The sequence below is a fragment of the Acartia tonsa genome, chromosome 6, assembly GCF_053477335.1.
Source record: "Acartia tonsa isolate MP-2025a chromosome 6, ASM5347733v1, whole genome shotgun sequence".
Classification (NCBI taxonomy): Eukaryota; Metazoa; Arthropoda; class Copepoda; order Calanoida; family Acartiidae; genus Acartia; species Acartia tonsa.
Window position 1 is genome coordinate 40,589,329 of NC_137265.1, and position 22,811 is coordinate 40,612,139.

Here is a 22,811-nt window from a genome sequence, read left to right on the forward strand (position 1 = left end):
TTATCCAGGGATTTGGCATCCTCAATGCATCACGGAGATTTTCCATGCACAACTGAACGTGACTAAACGGGAAACTCAACATACACTCCGGCCTGCTGATATATCCTACGCAGACCTACGTGTATCCCTTGCCATCCCTGTATGATCAGAAACGCCCCCTCAATACTTCAATACTCTCTGTAATTTTCCTATATGTATATTGATATAATATGTATTCATTAATTTTGTGTAAACTATACTTGTCTATTGAAAATACATCAGTTCCGCACAAACAGTTGTTAGTAGAGTATCAACTCCAATTTGTGGGCAGCTAATCATAGCTGCAATTAATTATCCAGAAACATATAAAATCCCCTGTGGGTACCTGCGTGTAGTATTCGTTATTTAACTTAGCGGAGACGTACAAACGAAGGGAACGAGTTGCTTCGCTCTTGGATCGCTTCAGCCACAACGTTACCATTCCAACGTGAAGTGCCGCCACACCGCTCGAGGCGGGCTTTAATAGTTTTTAAAAAGCTATCTATTACGTCCGATCTGCTACAACCTCCTTAAACAGGGAGGGGACATTACACTCTACATTAAACACATTCTCTCATAAGATGGCTTACAAACTTTGGTTACGTAAATATTGTCTAGATTGATTAGTACCAATAAAGGAGTAATTTTATTTAATATCGTTGGGGAATTTATTAGAATATTGTATTTTCCAAACACTGTATTATTAAAAAATCTATTCCAAAATAAGAGTATTTATATTTCTGCAACATTGGATATAACTTTTAAAATCTTCAGGTATGACGCCGCAGTATGGGCCAAGATTCGAACATATCACCTCCCCAACGACGAGCGGATAGCCTGTGTGTAATGCTCAATAATACATTACACAAGCATCACTTTACGAAAGACAAAAGTTGAGTGTTGCCAAATAAATCGTTACAACGCAGTATGAAAAAGAAAATTTTCTATCAAGTTCCTATATTAAGTTGCTATATAAATGTAGTTTAATTAATTAACCAGGAAAAAATAAGCGGTTTACTAATTTTAAGTTCAAATGCCTTTCGTGAAACTACCTCTTTCATCCTGAAATTCGAATTCAGGGGTGTATATTCTGCACAAGATTTATTTTTTTTCCCCTGCTACAAAATTTTTTATTTTTTTCCCCCCTAGATTTTTCTTAAAAAGTAGGGGGGGAAATAGAAAAATATTTAAAGAACTCTATATTTTATCTATTTTGTCCCTCCTACCACACATTTTTTAGTTTTTTTTAACCAAGGAGGGGGGCGAAATGGAAAAAATGTTTTCAGTTTTCTTAATTTTTGCATTTTTTTTTCCCTCCAACCACTTATTTTTTATTCCCCCCCCCCCCCCCTGAGCCGGGGATCCCATGCAGAATATACACCCCTGTTCGAATTTCTAAGTACCATTTGCGAATTGATTACGAGATGGTTGCATTACCCCCCCCCCCCCACCTTTTTGTTGGAGTAAGGTCCTGTTTGGATTTAATCAACTTTATTCTAAACCATTTCAAGTAGCATCAAATTAATAAAAAATATAATTACACATTTCTCTTCTCTTTCTTTTCTTTCTTCTTCGTTTTCTGCAAGTCTAAAAAAGTAGGTTTTTTCTTCCCATCGTAAACCTTTGGCGCCTTCTTACGGTAGCCAGGTTTCGACCCTTTATTGCCGTCTGTTTTCGCCTCCTTGTTGCCCCCAGGTTTCAGCCTCTGAAGGCCGCCAGTTCTCGACGTCCCCATTTTGTCTGAAAAAAATAATAATTCAAATGCGAAGAGAGAAATGAAGGATGAGAAAAAAATACATGATAAAAATTTTGTCCTAGGATGTTGCTAGACTTTTATTTGTAACAAAAAATTAACAAGGTTTGTTTTTTACAGGTTCCATTTGATATCCTTTCCGTCCGGCTGGCCGAAAACCAACTTCGACTTTGGGGCTTTCTTCCTTTCTTGAATGGGCTTCCTGTTGGGTTTGAAGGACTTGCCAATATCGACATATGGTGCGACAGCAAGACCGAATGACTTGGCCACTCCCTTCAAGTCTAAATAAAATAGAAAAAATTAGAAATATTAGTTGATAATAAGTTTGACTTTAAAAGGGGGGGGGGGGGGGGGGCGAAAGTGACACTTTTTGAAACCAAAACTAAAAGTCAACAAAGGAACTCAACTAAAAATAGAGTTACAGGTCTGAGATTTTGCATGGCAGTTGCATTATAGGGGTAAAATATGGAACTGTGAAGAAAAGGCGGCGCAACCGCCGAAAACCGCCGTTTCCCGCCGAAATTTTTTTTGCCTTTTCTCGGCGGTTTTCGTCGGTTGCGACGCCGTTTCTTCACAGTTCCATATTGTACCCCTATAAATCAACTGCCATGCAAAATGTCAGACCTGTAACTCTTTTTTTTAGTTGAGTTCCTTTGACTTTTAGTTTAAAAATTCACAAATCCTAGGTCAAAGTTTAAAGAAAAATTGAAGATTCTCCCAACTTAAGCTAGTTGGTAAATTGAAAGATAAAAGAAATTTGGCTGTCAGAATGCTTGTGGTTGTCCTAACCTGCCAACCTGCCAAGGATCAGAATCATGGCATCCCCATTTTGGTTTTGATCTAAAGAAAGTTGATGCACGTTTACAACGTTCTTCAGTTTAAAGCAATACGGGTCTGCCAGCTTTTGGCCAACAGATGAGGCTCTACTACCCATGACATGCACGATGATCCTGACCCTTGACAGGTTGTTGTGTGACCACTCCTCTAGAAATTGAATTGGTAAGGCAATCCTGGTAAATACCAGTGCACGCCCAACTAGATTTATAATTTCCGCTCGTTAAGGATGTTGTCATTCTTGTTGAAAAACAAATTTTCATCTTGAGTGCCCTCACCTTAGAAAATAAATTCTTACCTAGGGTTTTGACACTATAAATCTTTTTGAGATTATGTGAATCGTATGCCCTGATGTAGCCTTTGTATGCTAGGTGGGCACTAACAGCCAGGAAGTGCACCTTCGTCACCAACTTCTCCAACTGGGGCTATAAGATAATAGAGAAGGATAATTTAAATATTGTGCATTTGTCTGAGTGCAGGGCAGGGGTGTATATTATTAAAATATGTGGAAGGAGGCATAATATATATAAAATAAAGAGTTCTGAAAATATTTTTCCATTTTATCCCCTTCCTTGCTGGAAAAAACTAGGAGGGAAAAAAATAAAAAAAAATTGCAGCAGGGGAAAAAAAATGAATCTTGTGCAGATTATATACACCCCTGGTGCAGGGGTAAAGAGGTAAAATGTAAAAAAATGCGCAGAAAAAGCAGATCCCTGTATTTCAGTTGTAATTTTGTAGAGGGAAACAACAAGCCTTTGGGTATAAATTCGATTTCAAATGGTTTACAAAAGGAAATTGATAGAATATCATATTTAGATTTTTCGTACCATCTCCTATAGTGACAACCTGAATGTGAATACAATAGTTCTTTCTAATTGTAAACGTACAGATATGTAATCTATTTAAGCTACTAGATTTAGGAAATAATGAAAACTATTTCTGTACCTGGATATTAGAAACTTTAGACCAGGAAAAATCAAACTCATTCAGCGGAACATTTGCCTTCTTTAGATATCTAGGAAATAGAGAACTTGTGTTTGATTGAAATAAAATAATAATCGAGAAGTTGAAAATAAAAACTACTTGTTATGACTTTTAAAATGCATGTAGAATATACTTAGATATTATGAAAGGGTAAAAATTTAGCTTGCTAAAATTAAACTCTTTTATTGGTCAGTTTGTTAATTCAGTAGGGTGGAAGGGAATGGAGTTTAGGCTGTGGAAGGGGGTAATCGTTATATTAGACCGCTGCAAATTTCACTTAATAAGAAAACATGAAATATTGTTTAAGATCACAGTAATAATATATTCATTCTTTTAAAGATAAAGCTTACCTAAGGAATCCAACCTCTTCTGGTCTGAGAATCATAAGGGCGTGACCTACTCCAGAATCACCACGAGCTGTACGTCCAACTCTACAATAATTAGACATTGTATACTTTTTTTTGTGGTTCTTTGAATGTTGTATCATTATTAGGGTTGGCAATCCGAATCCGAGATCAGTTTTTTTTTATAGCGGATTCGGATTCTTAATTGTAAGGCTAAAATTAGCGTGTTGATTTTTTCTTTCAACCCCCCCCCCCCCCTCTCCTTGAAGGCAAAGATCACCACCCAACCCCATCTCTCCCCACCTTCTTGTAAGAATCCGGTTCAAAAATTTGACGGATTGCCAACCCTTATCATTAATTGAGGTCTCTGTGCATGTTTTAACAATATATAGTTCTCTTTTTATATTCAATAATTGGTATATGACCAGTAGGGTTGTCATTTTGGGCGGGCAGTTTTGGGCGGGCGGTTTTGGGCCGCCCAATATAAGGTCCTTTTGGGCAGTTTTGGGCACCCCCCTTTTAGGGGGAGAGAAAAAGGAGAGGGGGTTTAAAAAGAGGGGGGGGCGGGCATATTTTTTGGGTGATATCCTTATACTGAAGTAACAGGATTTGTGTCTGTTTGTTTGTGTGTCTGAGTGTTTGTACCGAAGGATCTCGCTAACCGCTGAACCGATCGGGTTCTCCTTAACAGGGTAGCTTCTCATAGGTTCTGGGAAGGTTTATAACTATTTTGGGGGAGGGTACCACCACCCTCCTAAGAGAAATCGCCCCTAGAAAAAAATTACACTCCCCCCCAAAAATTAAAAAAAAAATTTTTTAGACTAAAAATAAAATTGGGGGGAGGAAACCCACCCACCCCCCAAAAAAATGGTATGGTTTTAGGCTATTTTATATCCTTTTTATATGCTTTTTATGACATTTGCCCAAAAAGGGTGCCCAAAACCACTTTTGGGCGCCCAAAACCCGCCTAAAACCCTTTCGGGCAATTGGGCCGCCCAATATCAAAAAAAAGTGCCCAATTCGACAACCCTGTATATGACCTACTCTTTGTATGTTTCAACAATGAATTAGACTCTGTATGTTGAACAACATATGATATACTCTTTTTATGTTTTAAGAATATATGATGTGTTCTTTATATGTTGAACAATATAAGATGTGCTCTTAGTGTGTTGTACGAATATATGATGTACTGAGTTTCAACAATAAATGATGTTCTCTTTATATGTTTTAACAATATATTATGTACTCTTTGCATGTTTCAACAATTTTTGATGTACTCTTTGCATGTCACAACAACTTATGATGTGCTCTTTGTATGTTAAAACAAATATAATTTGCTCTTCATATGTGAAAAAAAAAACAAAATATTATGTGCTCATTGTGAAATATAGTAAGAAATATATTTACTTAATTTTAGTTATTTTACCTGTGAATGTATTCTTTAGGATCATCTGGAGGATCATACTGAACAATCCAATCAACTGCGGGAATGTCCAAACCTTAATAAAATGATTTATTATAAACTTTGTGTTTCAATTTTTTCTTCCATTTTATGAACAAATAAAAATAATATATAAATAAATACGTTACCTCTAGCAGCGACATCTGTGCACAAAAGAATTCCAGAGGTTGCATTACAGAAGGCGAAAAATGTCGTCGTACGTTTCACCTGTTTCTGTTTCCCGTGGATGCTCATAACAGGCAAATCTAAAATACCAAGTTTATTGCAAGCTAAAAATTGAATTTTAAAAAGAAAAATGATTGCTAAATACTTGTAGGAAAATGGGGAAAAATAGCAAATATATAATATTCCAAATATTATTTTCATCTGTATTCAGTTTAATATAACTAATTACGTACCTATATAATTGAGGAGTTCAGCGTGGTACTTGACGGACATACAAGATGAAAAGAAAACCATAACCTTCTTCTTCCTAAATAAATATATCTCTAAAAAGGAGGAATATACACGAAACAGAACAGGTTAATTTAAGAACTTCCCAGTATTGATGTATGCCAAGTTATGCAAAGTACCCAAAGTTTTTGATCTAACTAATTAGAAAGAGTTTTAACAATGCTTTGGGTACCAGTGTAATATATAGTCCAATGTTCCTTCCTGATATTTGGAATCTTTGGTTATAATAAATATCTTACCTGTTTTTCTTGAGAAAGGTAAAGAGTAGAAGAAATCTTTTCTCTGATGGACAAACAACATATCCCTGTTCTAATCCGTCCACAGTGGCGATGGCTCCCTGAAAAAAAGAAAAGTTTGATCTAATTGGTTTTTAAAAAAAAGGACGACAACATCCATATGAAGCCAAGCACATAAACAATTAGATGGACTAATGGACTCGGTGGTTTATAAAGCAAATGTTAATGGTTCTAGAGAACGAGATTTCATTTTATTCCCCAGCTGCAAAACATATTTCATCCCCCCACCCTCCTCCCTTGTTCTCTTTTTATATCAACTTTTTTTTTGTAAATAACTTCTCAGAGCAGCAAACCAATAAAGTCCCTTATTATTGAATTATTGGGTAGAAACCAGCTTTTTCTCCCCTCTATCTGTCGAAAATTGTGTAAGAATGTGTAAGATTCACTTTATTTTGCCTTTTTTCCCCAACCAATTTTGTACACCCCCACTCCTTTTTAAAATCTAAACGGGAATCCGATGCAGAATATATAATTCTCTAACACGTGGTGAAGAGCACAGACTATTACCTTATTATTTTGCTCCTCGATTCCAACATAAATAGGTTCCTTCTTGAGTGAAAGCTTGATCAAATCCTCCGTTTTCTTGTTGGAGGTGGCGCTGAACAACATGGTCTGTCGTTTCCTGGGCAAAATTCTTACAATTTTCTGCATATCTTGCTCGAAACCGATGTCAAGCAATCTGTCAGCCTCGTCGATGATCAGGCATTGCAAGTTTTTGTGCACAAAATCCTTAACAAAAAAGATTAATTAAAAAACCTAACCTCTTAATTTACAAAAAATTCTTTTATTTACCTGAATTAAAAACAACAAATAAAACGAAGCATTTGAAACTCAGATTAAACAGTCAAAAATTAAACTCTGTTGCTTTAAGCCAATTTTAAGTAAACTTTCTTAAGTGTAACAGACACATTTTTGGAAAGATTAATAGGAAAATTCAAATTCATGTTTAGGACAACAAGTTTGACACTGCAATATTATACCTTATTCTGTTGTAGATGGTCTAGAAGCCTGCCAGGAGTGCACACAAGCAGATTAACTCCCTGTGCTAATTTGTTTTGTTCAGTTTTACGGTTTGTTCCTCCACATAGCAGGCCAAAGGTATGGTAATGGTGCTTCATCAATTCTCTAAACAAATAAATTAAAGTTTGTAACGCTTTACAATTGCCTAAGTGGGTTATTTTTAGGCCTAATTTTTCAGCCAGTCAAAATGAATTCATATCTTGCTAAAAATAATTTCAAAATTGATATAAACTACGAAAATGTGCAACATTTATAAATGACATTCTTACAAAGACGAACTAGCACTGTCTTAACACAAAAGTTTAAACCTACAGAAGGGGTAATCATTAAGGATGTGAATCAAATTATCCTTCAGATGCCAGCTATTGAGAAGAAACTAGTAATATTCAGGGATCTAAAGAGATAAGACGATGGACGATAAATTAAGATTCATCCCCAATGACGACACACAAAAATTATCAATTCTGTAGATTACAATAAGTGGTTAAAACGTTAGGACACTAAACTTTATGAACCAACCAATCAAAATTCAAGAGAATTCTCCAACGTTGTTGAACTAACGATTAAAAAACGTTATAATAAAACTCTGGGGACTAGTGTAATTCACAGCCCATTGTCCCCTCCTTCCCTGAGTGATATTACTATATACCTGACAACACCAAAGGTCTGCATGGCCAATTCTCTTGTAGGAGATATAACAATCACTCCAGTTCCGTTTCTATTGTTCAGCAGGATAATTATTTAAAGTAAAACAAAATAACGAGTAAATAATGAAAGGACGATTTTTAAAACTTTTACTAAATGGATACTTTCTTTAAAATTTAACATTAGTTTTTGAAAAATAAGCAGTGCTTTCCCAACTGGCTGTCGTTCATAGGATTAGAACAGGCAAGTTCTGAGTCATGTTGTAAAATCATGTGTTGTAATATAGAGAATTTTTCACAAATAATAACATAAAAAATCATGTTATTAATCCCTGTTTTGTTAACCCGGAACCTTCAGACCAATAGGCCTACAATAACGAAATTAATGTTATAATTTTTCATTGAATTATCCTTTGAAAACTGTCCATAATACGATGCGAAAAAAACTATTATAAATCTAAGAAAATAAAACAACTACTGCTTTCCTGGGAAGAAATCTGAGTTTGTGTAGAATTTCAAGAGCTGGAATGAGGAACGCTAATGTTTTGCCAGAACCTAAATAGAATAATCTATAATACAAAGTAGAACGATGTCTGTCTGTCCGTCTGTCTGTCTGTCCCTTAAGATCTCGGTAACCACTGAACCGATCGGATTCTACTCTTCAGGGTATATACTTATTGGTCCTGTGGTGGTTTTAAGCTATTTTCTTGGTGAGTGGGACACCCCCAACCCCCCAAAAACAAAAAAATCCCCCCCAATTTTTTTTTTGCTGAATATTTCCTTGGTCCTTTATGTTTTGTAGAAGATTTCCTTGGTCCTTTAACGAATTTCGCCTTAATTTTTTTTATCACCTCTTGGGGCAAAGCCCCTAAAAGCTAGGGGCGAAGCCGCTAGTAACATTCGAAAGTAAGCAAAAATGTTCTTTCTAATAATTTCTTGTCTTCATATTTCAGGGAGAAAAGGAACATTGGATTGTAAAATACCATTGACAATATTCCCTTGGGAATTATAAAAACTAGGGTTGGCAATCCGAATCCGGAATCCGCCCAATTTTTGGCCAATTTTGGAATCCGAATCCGGAATCCTGTTTTTTTTTTATAGCGGATTCGGATTCTTAATTGTTAGGCTAAAATTAGCGATCACCCCCCCCCCCCTCTCTCCCCACCTACACCACCAAGTGGAGAGATCAGGAATAATATGAATAACGCAGCTTAAATTTCCCAGTACCCGATATGATTTAATCCCTTAATTTATTTTTAAAAAAGCCTTTTATAATAATGCCGAATCCGGTCCAAAAATTAGACGGATTGCCAACCCTAACAAAAAAGTGGTTTAAAAACTTCAGACACTTTTTTAAAATCATGATATACCTTGACGCTTGCAGTGTCCAAACTTTTAAATCAAAGTAAGGTTAATTTTGTTCATTGTAATTGGGGGTAAAATACATCAATTTATTGTCCATTTTTCTTTCCCTTCATATCCCTGTCAGTGTATATGTTTAATTACGAGTTTAATTATCTCAGACGGAAGGATAGATTGACAGGTGTATCTGTACCAAGGACGTCCAAATTTTTTTAATAAGTGGGACGGAGATAAATACTTTTTTATGGGAGGAATAAATGCTGAATTTTTTTTATCAGAGGCGGTGATCACCCCCCCCCCCCCTCTCTCCTTTTTATTCTTTTATCTGAACCACCATTATTTGTACGTCTGTTTACCTGTTTTAGCAGCACCCACCAAATCTCTGCCTTCCAGAAGGTGGGGGATTGTCTGGGCCTGGATTTCTGTCATCATCTTAAATCCCATGTCCTCGATTCCCTTCAGTGTAGGCTCGCAAATTTTATCCTATAGCATAAAAATTATCTGTCCGTATCAGTTAATGATTGATATGCATAAGTCCAAGAATGTATGTAGATTTTTAAATACAAAAGGAATTACAACAAAAATACCTAGGTACTCTTCTAAAGTTATTAAATTCCTATAAGAAATATCAAAACTTAGAGAAATCCAAATGACAGAAAATGTAGTGTTCAAAATCGGATCATGAATTACCCAGTCATACTCATCGGACAAACAAATTCAAAATAGCGCAGCATGAAAGACAGAAACAGGGTTATGGTTGAAATAAACTATGAGTAATATTATTGAAGATCTATGACATTTCTATTACAAAATTAAAACATATTGTATTAAAAGAAGTAAAAAAAGAAATACTCATCAAGTGTTCAAAAATATATCAAATGAATTTACCTTCAAAGAGGCAAAAGATCGGTCGGAAAGAATACCGGCGCCAATCGCGGAACCCGGCAGGACAGAGCCGCCGGTTGCTGTATTAGTGTCGGCATTCTCCTGGCCTTCAATCTTATCTCCAGATTCAGCATCATCATCGCCTGATTCTTCTTCTCCTTCATCGCCCTCATCCTCTTCTCCAGATTCTTCGCCCTCATCGCCAGAACCTTCGATTTCATCTCCGGAGTCATCCCCGCCTTCGCCAGAGTCTTCAGACTCTTCGCCTTCAACGTCATCTTCAGCTTCTTCCTTTTCAATTTCTTTCATCTTTTTGGCTTTTTCTTTTAAACCCTTGCTGGCTTCCTTTAAAATATAGTTTTTGTTAGAAAAAAATAATAGGTACTTAAACGTCATAATTTATAGGATGTTTTTACATAATTTGAATAACTGAAAAGTTTGAAGCAAATAGTTGATCATCCTACAAACTAAATCCGTGACTTTGGCATAACACGTAGCGCTCCAAATGGTTGTCGGGTAGATTCAAAGTTTGATTCTCGACCAAACACTACGTCATTACTAAAGACGTTAAAAATTGTTCCTTCTGCTGCCTAGTCAATTATAAAACAGGGGAATGCCTTGGGATTTAACAGGTAGACTCATCATTATGCACGCTACAACTTCCAGACAAAGTTCATAGAATCAAAGAGTTAGTTGTCTAAGGAGCGATTGGCCGCGTGATTTGCAAGATTTGGTTCAGTACCAGTAACAAGCCCTTTTCGCTCCACAGGGGGAGCATAGGCCGCTGACAATTTGTCAGTGTTTCTGTAACAATGTGGCTTTTTTTTATGGATATGGGATAGGGTTGTCAGCCCTAAGCCCTATGATTGCGGTGTAATGCGTCCATTTGCCCATCAGACAACCAACCCTTTGATTGCACGACCTTTGTCTGAGAAGTCCCAACTGTGCATGGTAGTGAGTTGCGCCTGTTTTTGGGACAAGGCAATTCCCCTACTTTAACTATTTATGTCGCGCACCTGACATAGCAGCAGTAGGAACCATTTTTAACGTCTTTAGTTATGTGTCGGACCGAGATTCGAACCTATCACCTTCCCGACGACGAGCGGATGCGCTACGTGTTGAGCTACGGTCTCGGGATTTGGTTCAGAGATAAACTGAAATAAGACATATATTGGAATATATCGTCTTTTTAAGTTGAGGTATCCCTGTTATCCTTCTAATATCCCGTTAAAGAAATAAACTTATATTTACCGCATCTTCAAGTTTTCTCTTTAATTCTTCCTTCTTTTTCTGTTCCCTCTTCTCCAGCTTCCTTTTTAAAATTTTTGCTGGAATATCCATTTTTTAAATTTGACCAAGTCTTGATCTCTGAAATATTTTATTTTAAAGTATGGCTTCGAAACTGATTTATATCCGCTGGTTTAGCCATACAGAAAAATCATGTATAGCATCGTATTACAGACAATTTTCCACGAAAATTAGTATAAAAATAATAAAATTAATACCAGTTTCGTTAGCCTGAACTTTCGGCCCCTCGGGTATAATAAAATTAGTTTTAATCTTCTCTTTTTTCATTTTAATGTCCGCAGAAAGCTGACTATAATACGATGCGATGAATAACTAATATAGACAATACGCATGAATTTTAATGTGATCACAGAAATGTAACAAGTGTCTAATAATCTTCCATTGAAAAACCCTCTTAATATTATGAAAAAATCATCAAAATATTAAATAAATATCTATAATAAAGACAGAAGTTAGGATACATGAACTAAACTCAGTTTTTATTAAGAAATTTCTTTATTATCTTTATGTTGATTATTATTAGTACTATTTTTACTATTTTCATATTGCTGACTTGGTAGAAGTCCTTTTTCTTTACTCTTTTTTCTTCTTTCCCATTCTCGATCCATTGAACGTCTGAGAAAAATTAAAAATGTTTGATTTATTTTGACATTTCACAGATTTTTTGGCTCAATACCAGCTGAGTATCCACATGGATATTCAGCTACTATTGGGGTCATTTTTGGATACTCAGCTACCATTGGGAAAATGTGTGGATATTCAACTACCATTGGGAAAAAAGTTCCAAAACAATTATTATGGTTAGCTTTTTTGTTAATTTATACATGTTAGAATTGTCCTATCGATTTAATACAAAAGGTACGATTTAGGAAGCGTAGCACCTCTATTATAGAAAGTCCGTCGCTCAATTTTAAACATGTTGCTTTTCAACAATTTTTTTTTTCAAATAATGTAATAAACGAAAGCAAAGTTTTTCTATATTTCTAGGAAAATATATCAACTCTATAATATCGTGGCTTTAGGGATTTTTGGTCCATAAAAAATATTGGATTATTAGCCCTGTAGAAAAATCATTTTAAAAAGCGAAGCTTTTTTATAATAAGTGACTGTGCGTCTGTCCGTCCGTCGATTTCAAACTTGGCGTTATGATTCCTGTAAAGCACATTATAAAGAACGTAATTATCAACAAATCAAATTGATTATTTTATGCACAACTACGCTTTAAAGTGCAAGGTGCAATAAATGGGTGGAGATTTTTCGGCTTCTTTGTCCAACTTAATTTCAAGACAAAAACATACGTGGATTGTTTTTTATCTAAATGGTATTTATTGTTTGAGGATATCTAATTTATGGAACACTGATTCTTATTACGATAAGGTACAATGTTATAAGCGAAGAATCTCAATATCAAGTCCTAAAAATGTAAGTATGTTCTTAAACAGTAGTATATACTTAAGCAGTATTGAAAAAATTCACTATAATTAATTACAATAATTTTATATAGACTTATGCATTATTATCCTGTTAATTTTGGGTTGTTCTTTCATTTCAGAGCTTCGCTTTTATGGATTTTCAATAATTGGTTCCTAAATCTGTATTAAAGTTCATGGGAATCAGCATTATGAAAGGATATTCAACTAACATAGGGGAAAGGTTTGGATATTCAACTACTGTTGGGAAATATATGTGGATACTCAGCTACTATTGGGGAATTTGTGGATACCCACCTGGTATTGAGCCGATTTTTTTTATAAGAAACAAGAAAAAGTAAATAAAGATCATTTTTTATTTGGGGGGGGGGGGGTTAGAGGTCATTTTTCTAGGGGCCCTCATCAAAATAGCTAAAAGTTTTCTCAGGACCCATGAGAAGTTACACCGTAAAGGAGAACCATATCAGTTCAACGGTTATAGAGAACCTTCGATACAGACAAAAAGACAGTAGCAGACTCGGGAATAAAGAGATGGGACAGTGGGGACAGTGGGATCTAAAATTCATTCTTTTGGCTGTTTTACAAAATGAGTACTAGAACCAACGTAACATTTTTTCTCGTATTCATTCGAATCCGGTGAATAGGAACCGGTTCTCATCCATACGAAAAAACTATGTCTAGCATCGTATTATATCCAGTTTTCTACGAATATAGAAATGTACAATCATAAGATTAAAACTAGTTTTTTTAGCCGTTGCCTTCGGCACCTCGGGGCTAAAAAAAACTAGTTTTAATTTTATAATTGTACATTCTATATCCGCGGAAAGCCGTTTATAATACGATGCGAGAAATAACTATTATTTGTGCTAATTTTTATGACTCAGATACTAACGCAGAGTGCCGCTAAATATTTATTCTTCAAGCAGACGTAGCTTATTGAAAATAATAAAGTAACACTAGTAGTAAGCATGTGTTTGCAAATTAATAACAAAATCATATTAAAAAAATCTACCATTATCATGAACCAAACAAAACAAGTTATGCTTACTTATGCAAAGCCCACTCAGGTTTGCCATATTCTCCCGTTGGGACATCCTCAATTTCAAAATCATCTCCTTCATAACTTCCAGCCGCAAGGGTGACTAGTTCCTGGACATAAATAATTAGGGCATACTGTAGTCATGAAAAGATAATTTACTATTAATTGTATTGTAAAAATTTTTGGACCGGATTCGGATTCTTACAATCCGTCCAAAAATAAAACGGATTCTCCGCGGATTCCGGATTCTAGCAATATTTTAAAAGGCTTTTATAAAATTTTTTTTAGAGATTATATTATACCGGGTTCATTAAGTTAAATATTATTTTAAGGTGGGTGTGGAAAAAGCATATGAACTTTGCATGTATGAATATGATTCTAATATTTTCATCTGTTAAATAATAAGAGCAACATCTATATGTAAAGGACATAATTGAAAGTATTTCATTTTGATTTATCCACCACATCTAAAATTCAAAACTATTTATTATTGCTTGTAATATTAGGTAGATTTTTATTGGTTTAAATATATTTATTTATGTTCCTTGACTACTGTGGGTTTGTAAACTGGTTCTACTTCGCCTGCCATATATCTGATGGCCAACCCGACACGATCCTGAAAAAGAAGTTAGGATTGCTCACTTATTTAAAATGTCCATCTTTAAAAATATTTTTGGCTCATTAGTGAAAAATTCTCCTATACAACACATAAAAACTCAGGGGGAAAAGGGACAATGGGCTGTTTATTACAAAAGTCCCCAAAGTTATATATTAATGTTTTCTTATTTGTTATCTTCACAACTTTGAGGACTATCATTGCATTTTGATTGGTTGGTTCATTAAGTTGAGTGTCCAATCATTGCTGCGATCTATAATTTTGTATATCATAATTGGAGAAAAACATCAATTTAAAGTGTCCTATTACTTTTAAATCCTTAAAAGTTGAAAACTTCATTTTAATGAATTGATCTAGACGATGAAAAGTTCCTCCTTTATTTTAACTAATATGAAATATACCATTACCCCTCCCCCCCCCCCCCAAAAAAAAAAATAAAGAACAAATCTATAATAAAATTCAACCTTATCTGATTGATTTGGCCTGGAAGAATGTATAGTTCTCCACGCGTGTAGAGAAGCTTCGCCAGCATATAATTCACAATTTACAACTTCGGTTGACAATTTCTAGAAGAAATCGCAAAGTTAGAATTAAAAAAGTCTTAGAATTCAACATCAAAGTAAAGTCGTAGATTTTTTAAAATTCTCCCTTACCCCAACCCCCTAGAGTTGTAGGGTGTGGGATGAAATTCAAAGGATATTATACATAATTTTTAAAATATGAAAGAAATAGAGAGGGGGAAAGCGCAAGAAATTCATCTTGGTTGGAAAATATTACCACACCTCTGAGACTAATGACGACATTTAAATATTTGAAGTGTAAAATTAACAAACTTTTCAAAAATCCGACCTGACCTCTACTAAAGTTTGATCCGCCACTACTTGACCCAGGACAAGGTTCTCGTTCGGGGTTCGAACTTGTGACTTGTGTGCCAATTGACCGAGATTATTTGAGCCCCTGAAAAGTAAAATTAATATTGGCAGCAAAGGAGGAAGGGGACAATTGACTGTAAAGGGGTAGTTTCACGAAATGCATTTGAACTTAATTTAGTGAACCGCGTATTTTTTCCTGGTTAATTGGTTAAACTACATTTATATGGCATATATTTGAAAGAATTTAAATTTTCTACCACGTAGTTTAAAATATCACGACTTGAAAATCGTCTTTTTAAATTGCATATATCACAAAAAGACGATTTTCATGCAGGGGTGTATATTCTGCACAAGATTTATTTTTTTTCCCCTGCTACAAAATTTTTTATTTTTCTTCCCCCCCTAGTTTTTTCTCACCAAGAAGGGAGAAAATGGAAAAATATTTAAAGAACTCTATATTTTATTTATTTTATCCCTCCTACCACACATTTTTAAACGTTTTTTTTACCAAGGAGGGGGGGAAATGGAAAAAATGTTTTCAGTTTTCTAAATTTTTTCATTTTTTTTCCCTCCAACCACATATTTTTTATTCCCCCCCCCCCCCCCCTGAGCAGGGGATCCCATGTAGAATATACACCCCTGTTTTCATGTCTTGATATTTTAAAAACTACGTGGTAGAAAACAAAAGTTCTTTCAAATATGTGCCATATAAATAAAGTTTACCCCATTAACTAGCAAAAAATATGAGGTTCACTAAATTAAGTTCAAATGCATTTCGTAAAACTACCCCTTTACTAAAAGTTTCAATTCACAAGGAGGTGATTTATTTACCATATTTGGGGGTTTATATGATTCATCGTACATTAAATGCCGGAAGTACAGAAAGAATTACAATGAATTATGGATTGCGCAGTGTTTCAGCACAAAGGTACCAAAATAAAGCTAATCTTATTTTTCCTGGAAGGGTGGTGGTACGCCCCCCAAAATAGTTATAAACCTTTCCATGAACTATGAGAAGCTAAACTGTAAAGGAGAACCAGAGCACAGAGATCCTCTGGTACAGACAGATTTTCATCCTGTTTTACCAGGATTATTATGAAAAGATCTTACCTGATAAATCTAACACAACCGTTTGTAATATTACTATCAGTTAAAGCTATCCAAGCAGTACAAAGTTTCTTATCTGGACCTAGAAATAATTTCTAATATACATTACTACAAATAGTATTGGCAATTAGAATTAGTTTCGAAATAATAAGTTATCAACCTTAATTATGAACACGAATATTCAAATCCACGAAAATCCGGATTCATCTGGAATCCGAATATGTTAATGATAATATCTCGAATACTTTTAAAATACAATAAAATCCGAATGTGAGTGTTTTGTGTATAACCATAGTTTCTTGGTGTTAGGACCTAAGTAGTTATGGCGTAGGGCGTGATACTTTACTATAGCCACCAAGGCCAGCTCAAGTTCAACGTTCAGGTACATGATGAATTGACCCACCGTCTCCGAATGTGCATAAAGTGCTTTTGATTGTAAATGTTTTATTACGCATTTAATTCAGCTAACTATGGAAAAAATCAAATTGTACATTTAATAGAAATACACTGATAATTAAAACAATTTTAGTGAGAAAAAAACTTGTCACCTAGTAAGGCATAAGCTTCGTCCTGATGCCAGCCAAAACATTCAGTGCTGGAACTTGGCTTGCAGGTTATATCCGACGACCATATCATTACTGTGTCAGTATCAAGCACCTGAATCATTTATGAGCATCAGGTAATTGTAGGAAGGGAAGTCACGTCAGTGATACAGTGGCGATTTCTCTTTGAAGAGTGATGGTACCCTACCCAAAAATTTTTATAAACCTTCCCAGGATCTACTAGAAGCTCTACGCTTTGTATAGAAGAACCATATCGGTTTAGTGGTTAGTGAGATCCTTCGGTACATATAAGGATCGATGATAATTTTTACAAGCTTTTTGTCAATTAATTTGCTCAAAAAGTCATTAAAATTCAAAAACTTATCCTGAATTGTCTTCCGTAAAAAAGGAGTTTTGTATTGGAAGGGAAAGTAGTCGACAGAAAAAGTTTAGCATCTTAAAACTATTCCGCAAGCTTTGTGTGCCTCTTTAAAATTAATAGGAGAACAGGAAGGGTTTTAATGGTTAGCGATATTTTATGTGCAAATAAAATAATAGTGTGTAAGCATTTAATGAACTAAAGTAGCAACTAGACTTCTGTAGGGGCTATGGAACAATCCCGTTTGGATTGAATTTCATTGTCACCTTAATAATACCTTTTTAACAGCATCTATAAGATTTGGATGTCTAACCAACTCGGCTGCCCATTTAGCAATCAAATGCAGCCGAAATATCCGGTTGCCTCGAACACGCTTATGACTTCCGCCACTTTTACCTACAAAAAAAAAAAGACTTAAAAGACATAGGTCGACCTCTGGAAATTTTAGGTCGACATAAAGAAGCTTTAACTTTGACCAATTTTATAAAGGCATTTTTTATTAGTTGTACTTGTTTAAGTTAACCTACAGAATAAATTGGTCGACCTTTAAAAGTTGTTTGTGAACTGAGCATTATTAAAACCACAGTAAAACCCTGTGCACGTCGCCAATGATTAAAATCTGTCCATATACAATATTATTGTTTTTATTCTTTTAAACCTACCCTTGCTCATAGTAATGTAATTGCAGTAATAAAATAGAGGGGTGGGGGGAGAGCACTTGTTTAATTTGCTGTAAAATTGTTTGTTCTCAAGCTTCAATACATGCAAGGCTCATATTTGTCATGACTGTTGCTTTAATTTGGGAACTGAAATACAAACCACCGGATTTTCGATTTTATCGGCCAATTTTGAATCATTTGAGACAAACTTTTAATCCATAAAATCCTTCCGTAAAATTTAACTCAACACTATTGAAAAAGCCTCTTATTTGGCGAGAATAAATACAAAATAACGGCGGCGGCAGTAATAGCGGCTCTGCCTACAATAATCAGAGCGCAAGGCTGAGATTACATATAAGATACCAAGAAAATCCATTACTTTAAATGACGCTAGTGATTTTAAGTCCAACGAAATCTTAACAGTCAGACGAAAAAATAACCAACTACCTAACAATAAATTTACACAAATGTGAATACCTACACTGCCGTATAATTTAACATATTCTCTGTACTTCTCCCCGTAAAATTTGCTTTCATCTGCAGTCAAAAATTTTACAGGAAATAAAAATCCATCCTTCAAGAACCTATCTCGAACGTCGTCATGCATTTTAATTGAATCTGAAACAAGTATACGAAAATGAACAAGCAGGTAGTGTAGGTTTTTAATCTTTTATTCACAAAGAGAATTAAATGCAAATACAATCACTACTACATTCAACTTACATTCATCAAATCATTCACACTTTCGAATACTAACAAACAAATGATCATATTTCTTAAGGATTGCACTTTAAAAATTTAATGTATCTCGAAGTTTAAACTTGTGTTAAAAAGAAAAAAAGAGCCTATGATCAGAAATAAATAGTCAAAATGAGATTAGCTCACAAGCATAACATTCAGGACGTAGAGCCAAAATTTGTACATTATTCTTTACAAAATTTACAATACAGGTAACATAATACAAAATCTTGAGACATCAAAAACAATTTCCATATTAGTTCAGAAAACTAGATGCAGCTAGTTTTTAGATGCCTCCTACTATATTCTTATCAGGTAAATTAGTATGAATTACTCAGCGCTAGCGGCACCTAGAGGATTCTTTAGAACTAAGATGACAGAATCCCCCCGTAGAAACATCTTGGCAATGAAACGGTCCTTGTTCACGGGTTTACCCTTCTTTTGTCCCTTGCTGGCCTTAGGAATTTCGGTCCACATTTCTTTCACCTATAATGATAAGTTTGTTAATCGTTGTCAGTACGCAACTTAACAATTCTAAAACTCCCACTACTGTATAGATGAAATTGCGTAAGTATAAGCTAGGGACGACAATCCGCCCAATTTTTTGGTTGGATTCGGGTTCGGTTTGCGGATTCTAGCACAATTTTTAAAGGTTATTTTACAAATAAAAAAAATTCTAACCCCTACAGCGGCCATTATCTAACTCTTAACCTAACCTAAAATAATGATGAAAAGCTACTGTGAAATGGAATACAAAAAAATGTTACAAACCATTTTACCCTTAATATAGAAACAATAAAATACTTATTGGGTTTTTTGTCTGTCGCATTTTAAATAAGAAAGAGGTGCTAAGTTTATCAAGTAACTATTTATCTTTACCCCTTAGGCCTTAGCAAATAAATCAATGTTATTGTACGTCAATATTTCTCAACTATAGTCCTATCCATGGATATATTACCTGTTCTAGGACCATATTGCAATGTCTGTCGAATGCTTTCACTCTGCCCAATAACTTCTTATTGTTTCTGCAGTTAATCAACACCTATAATTTACAAAAGTTAATAATGTCTGAAAAGAAAGAACTCAGGAAAGAAAGTACTTTTAAAGATTTAGTAGTATTTTTCTCCCCAAGTCCCCCACCCTGTGAAAAATATTACGTATTTTTACTATATGAATTAAGAGAATAAGGGTTAACAAAAGCAATCATTTTTAGTCAATTTTTACATTTCTGCATTGGCATAATTATAAGCAGACTTCTATATAAAAAGGTAATAACCTGAGTATTATTCTTGACAGAGTCTGTGAGCACTCTGAGTGGTCCAGTGTTGAACTCTTCCTGCTCCTTGGCCTCCATCTCCTCAGGAGTCATCTCTGCCTTCTTAGTGGCCATTTTGATTTAATCTGCAATACAATGTATGTTAGTTATACATGCATGTATAGAATATTATATGTTTCTACTCAGCGAGAAACCGACCGTTTAAAATAAAGATAAATCAATGCTTATTTGGTGGCAGTGGCGTCTGCTTTCTTCTGCTGGCTTGCTCTGAGAGAGGCGGTCCTCTTTCTCTTCAGCTCCTTGGCTTCCTTAGCCTCCTTCTGTCTCTGGGCCAGGATCTTAGCGTACTCTGCAACGGCCAGCTTGGATTTCTCCTTGCGCCTCCTGGTCAGATTTCTGATGTACCTCCTGCGGGCAATGACGTGGGGGGTGATCAAACGTTGGATCTTGGGCTCGCTGTAACCAGTAGTACCGTCCTCCTTAGTGTAGGGCCTAAAAGAAAGAAAATTGTAAATCAAATTTCAAGTACTAGTGACTAAGCCACTGGATGCGAGGAAGCCACCCCCTTCACCTCTTTTAATCTAAGTTTAAAGAGAATAATGATCCTAGGTGGGTAGGCTGTCATCAATCATTCGGAAACTAATGACAGATTCTTAGGGCAATCATAGAAAGGAATAAGGTTTTAAAGATAACTTACCTCTTGATGACATACTGGCGCAAATCATCTTCTCTAGTCAAGTTAAAGAGCTTACGGATCTTGCCAGCACGACGGGGACCCAATTGCCTGGGGCGAGTGACGTCGGTAAGGCCGGGAATCTCCTGTTCGCCTTTCTAAATTAAACAAGAAGGATTACGGATTAGCTATAAAGCAATGATTATGTAGAAAATATAACGACAATTAAGAAAAAACCAAAATCAGAGTTTTGAATTAGAGTGTAAACATAGAAACACAAAGACTGGATCTTCAAAAAGTGAGACGAATTAGGCAAAATGGATGCTGGACTGGTTGGGATAGACTAACGCAAAACATTGTGTAAATATTAAATTATGCAGCTAATCCGCTCATTTTCTACTAACTAATACAACGATTTACAGAAGTAGCAATTCTGTTAAACTTAACTAATATACCAATAATAGTTACCTTGACAATGGACATGGCGATGACTGACAAGTTGCTGTCGACGATGCATCCACGGACAGACTTACGCTTCCTCTCTCCCTTCTTGCGAGGGCGGTAACAAGTGTGGCCCTTGGACAGGAGCAGTCTAACTCTGCCGTTGGTGAGGACACCCTGCTTCATGGGGAAACCCTGCTTGTCGTTACCGCCATTGATTCTCAATTGATAGCCCTGCAAATATTAATCAAATAAAATCAAAACAAGACTTTAAAGTTAACGGTACTATCCTAGTCCTAGGCAAGTTCTAAAATCTATCGCATCTCCCCATGATAAAATAAGATATTTAAGTCGACAATATATCAGAAAGTATGTTTTTGTATAACAGAAAACTTAACGAGTTTTAAGGTATATTTGATTGATTTCAGAATTAGTACTGCTTTCCATTCCTAGATGTTGGAGGCGCAGCAACTTGTATGAACAGATTTTATGGCCTGCACATTTCGAGCTATTTACTTTATGGACCGAAAGGGCAAGGCTCCCCTTAGAAAAAAATTAATTTGGCAACTCTGTTGTATCGTGTGCAAATGTCCCTTTTAAGTTTGTTAAGTCCATTTTTCTCAAAAATAAAACTTTAAAACCTTCAAAGTCAAAAATAGACTTAGAATTTTTTTGCTTAAATTTCTAGAATTTAGGTAGGAGCCGGAGCCAAATCCGTACACCATTATTTCAGAGGCAACTCTGCGGAGCCACACCAAAATCAAAAGGCTACACATCCCTGCTAGTTCAATATATCACTCAACCCCAGTTTAAATAAAGATAAGCTTCAGTCCTAATGGGGCGCAACTTCGGAATTAAACAAATATTAATCAACTATACCTTCCACTCATCTCCGATGTTGTCTCCAGGCACGATCTGGCCCATACGCTTCTCATAAAAAGGACGAACCTTCAGCTCATCGTGAATCTTAAAGATCAAAAGTTAAATTACATTACAAAGGCGGCATTGAGAAAATTTAAAGTTATAATTTTATAACTTTATACTATATGATGAACTATTCAAAAATCGAATTTCAACTAAGCCCGGCCATATCAAATAGTGTACCTTTTCATGAAAATCTACCTTATCAATAAAACTATATTAAACGCAAAATTAAATCTAATATATTATATGTAATTTAAACAAAATCAACTGATCCAACATTAAATTAAAATAATTAAGAAATATTACCTCGAAGAGCTTGTTTTGGCCCGTAGCGGGATAAGAAATACGCAGCTTCATTTTCAGTCGACCTTCTCACTCTCTGAAATATGTAAAATAATGAAATTCTGTGCATGTTTAAATACATCACAAGAATAGGATGTCACATTGAGACGATACTTATGGAAAGATTACAAAAATTCGATCATAAAAAGTACGTATTACAACACATTCCCAACAGATCCTTCACGAAATTCAAACTTTCCGCATAACTTAAGATTAACATATCTTTATTGATTTAAAAAACTTGGTATTGTTATAAAATAATATAACTTTGGTCACAAATTACGTTTTAGACAAATTCTAAATATTGAAGGCAATGCGGTGCTAAGATCACAAAATTATTTCACGTGTGGATTTGGTGCGGTGAGATATATGAAAACGCGGCATTGCGACCCATAAAAGATGAAGCA

The 22,811-nt window shown here is 35.2% G+C and overlaps 5 protein-coding genes across 5 annotated transcripts in view; all 5 read right to left on the reverse strand.

Moving 5' to 3' along the window:
- LOC145322667 (small subunit processome component 20 homolog) overlaps nucleotides 1–1,753 on the reverse strand; it is a 58,174-nt gene extending 56,421 nt beyond the window's left edge. The window contains exon 1 of the mRNA XM_080164861.1: nucleotides 1,560–1,753. Coding sequence (XP_080020987.1) covers nucleotides 1,560–1,753 — 194 coding nt within the window. The remainder of the gene's footprint in view (nucleotides 1–1,559) is intronic.
- pit (probable ATP-dependent RNA helicase pitchoune) lies at nucleotides 1,753–11,464 on the reverse strand. The gene is made up of 15 exons (XM_080164865.1): nucleotides 11,310–11,464; nucleotides 10,062–10,403; nucleotides 9,530–9,656; nucleotides 8,297–8,366; nucleotides 7,817–7,885; nucleotides 7,128–7,272; nucleotides 6,655–6,876; nucleotides 6,091–6,188; nucleotides 5,797–5,870; nucleotides 5,527–5,643; nucleotides 5,363–5,435; nucleotides 3,940–4,020; nucleotides 3,551–3,620; nucleotides 2,904–3,030; nucleotides 1,753–2,052 (listed from the first exon to the last, which is right to left on the reverse strand). The coding sequence occupies exons 1-15, from the start codon at nucleotides 11,397–11,399 to the stop codon at nucleotides 1,886–1,888; spliced, it is 1,872 nt and encodes a 623-aa protein (XP_080020991.1). The 5' UTR covers nucleotides 11,400–11,464; the 3' UTR covers nucleotides 1,753–1,885.
- On the reverse strand, nucleotides 11,426–18,634 carry LOC145322674 (L-threonyl-[L-threonyl-carrier protein] 4-chlorinase-like). Its single transcript, XM_080164868.1, has 9 exons — nucleotides 18,488–18,634; nucleotides 17,629–17,747; nucleotides 16,979–17,087; nucleotides 16,434–16,512; nucleotides 15,306–15,408; nucleotides 14,916–15,017; nucleotides 14,376–14,451; nucleotides 13,845–13,941; nucleotides 11,426–11,981 (listed from the first exon to the last, which is right to left on the reverse strand). The coding sequence occupies exons 1-9, from the start codon at nucleotides 18,615–18,617 to the stop codon at nucleotides 11,849–11,851; spliced, it is 948 nt and encodes a 315-aa protein (XP_080020994.1). The 5' UTR covers nucleotides 18,618–18,634; the 3' UTR covers nucleotides 11,426–11,848.
- On the reverse strand, nucleotides 18,628–20,162 carry LOC145322676 (small nuclear ribonucleoprotein Sm D2-like). Its single transcript, XM_080164871.1, has 3 exons — nucleotides 20,025–20,162; nucleotides 19,707–19,790; nucleotides 18,628–19,234 (listed from the first exon to the last, which is right to left on the reverse strand). The coding sequence occupies exons 1-3, from the start codon at nucleotides 20,136–20,138 to the stop codon at nucleotides 19,079–19,081; spliced, it is 354 nt and encodes a 117-aa protein (XP_080020997.1). The 5' UTR covers nucleotides 20,139–20,162; the 3' UTR covers nucleotides 18,628–19,078.
- On the reverse strand, nucleotides 20,149–22,737 carry RpS6 (ribosomal protein S6). Its single transcript, XM_080164869.1, has 5 exons — nucleotides 22,369–22,737; nucleotides 22,018–22,104; nucleotides 21,166–21,372; nucleotides 20,722–20,855; nucleotides 20,149–20,516 (listed from the first exon to the last, which is right to left on the reverse strand). The coding sequence occupies exons 1-5, from the start codon at nucleotides 22,417–22,419 to the stop codon at nucleotides 20,249–20,251; spliced, it is 747 nt and encodes a 248-aa protein (XP_080020995.1). The 5' UTR covers nucleotides 22,420–22,737; the 3' UTR covers nucleotides 20,149–20,248.
- Between the last annotated feature and the right edge of the window lie 74 nt (nucleotides 22,738–22,811).

What these genes read in the sequence shown, in the direction of transcription:
- LOC145322674 (XM_080164868.1), bottom strand. Translation starts at nt 18,617, where the DNA reads ATGCATGACGACGTTCGAGATAGGTTCTTGAAGGATGGATTTTTATTT. An exon ending in GGTTGTGTTAGATTTATCAG is followed by an intron (nt 15,409 to 16,433) that starts GTAAGATCTTTT and finishes TTTACTTTTCAG; the next exon opens with GGGCTCAAATAATCTCGGTC. An exon ending in CCTGAGTGGGCTTTGCATAA is followed by an intron (nt 11,982 to 13,844) that starts GTAAGCATAACT and finishes AATTTTTCTCAG; the next exon opens with ACGTTCAATGGATCGAGAAT.
- pit (XM_080164865.1), bottom strand. Translation starts at nt 11,399, where the DNA reads ATGGATATTCCAGCAAAAATTTTAAAAAGGAAGCTGGAGAAGAGGGAA. An exon ending in AGAGAAAACTTGAAGATGCG is followed by an intron (nt 10,404 to 11,309) that starts GTAAATATAAGT and finishes TATATTTTAAAG; the next exon opens with GAAGCCAGCAAGGGTTTAAA. An exon ending in CTAAAGTTTCTAATATCCAG is followed by an intron (nt 3,031 to 3,550) that starts GTACAGAAATAG and finishes ATTATCTTATAG; the next exon opens with CCCCAGTTGGAGAAGTTGGT.
- RpS6 (XM_080164869.1), bottom strand. Translation starts at nt 22,419, where the DNA reads ATGAAGCTGCGTATTTCTTATCCCGCTACGGGCCAAAACAAGCTCTTC. An exon ending in GCCAAAACAAGCTCTTCGAG is followed by an intron (nt 22,105 to 22,368) that starts GTAATATTTCTT and finishes TTGATCTTTAAG; the next exon opens with ATTCACGATGAGCTGAAGGT. An exon ending in TCGCCATGTCCATTGTCAAG is followed by an intron (nt 20,856 to 21,165) that starts GTAACTATTATT and finishes TGTTTAATTTAG; the next exon opens with AAAGGCGAACAGGAGATTCC.
- LOC145322676 (XM_080164871.1), bottom strand. Translation starts at nt 20,138, where the DNA reads ATGGCCACTAAGAAGGCAGAGATGACTCCTGAGGAGATGGAGGCCAAG. An exon ending in CTGTCAAGAATAATACTCAG is followed by an intron (nt 19,791 to 20,024) that starts GTTATTACCTTT and finishes TGTAAATTATAG; the next exon opens with GTGTTGATTAACTGCAGAAA. An exon ending in GCAATATGGTCCTAGAACAG is followed by an intron (nt 19,235 to 19,706) that starts GTAATATATCCA and finishes TTATCATTATAG; the next exon opens with GTGAAAGAAATGTGGACCGA.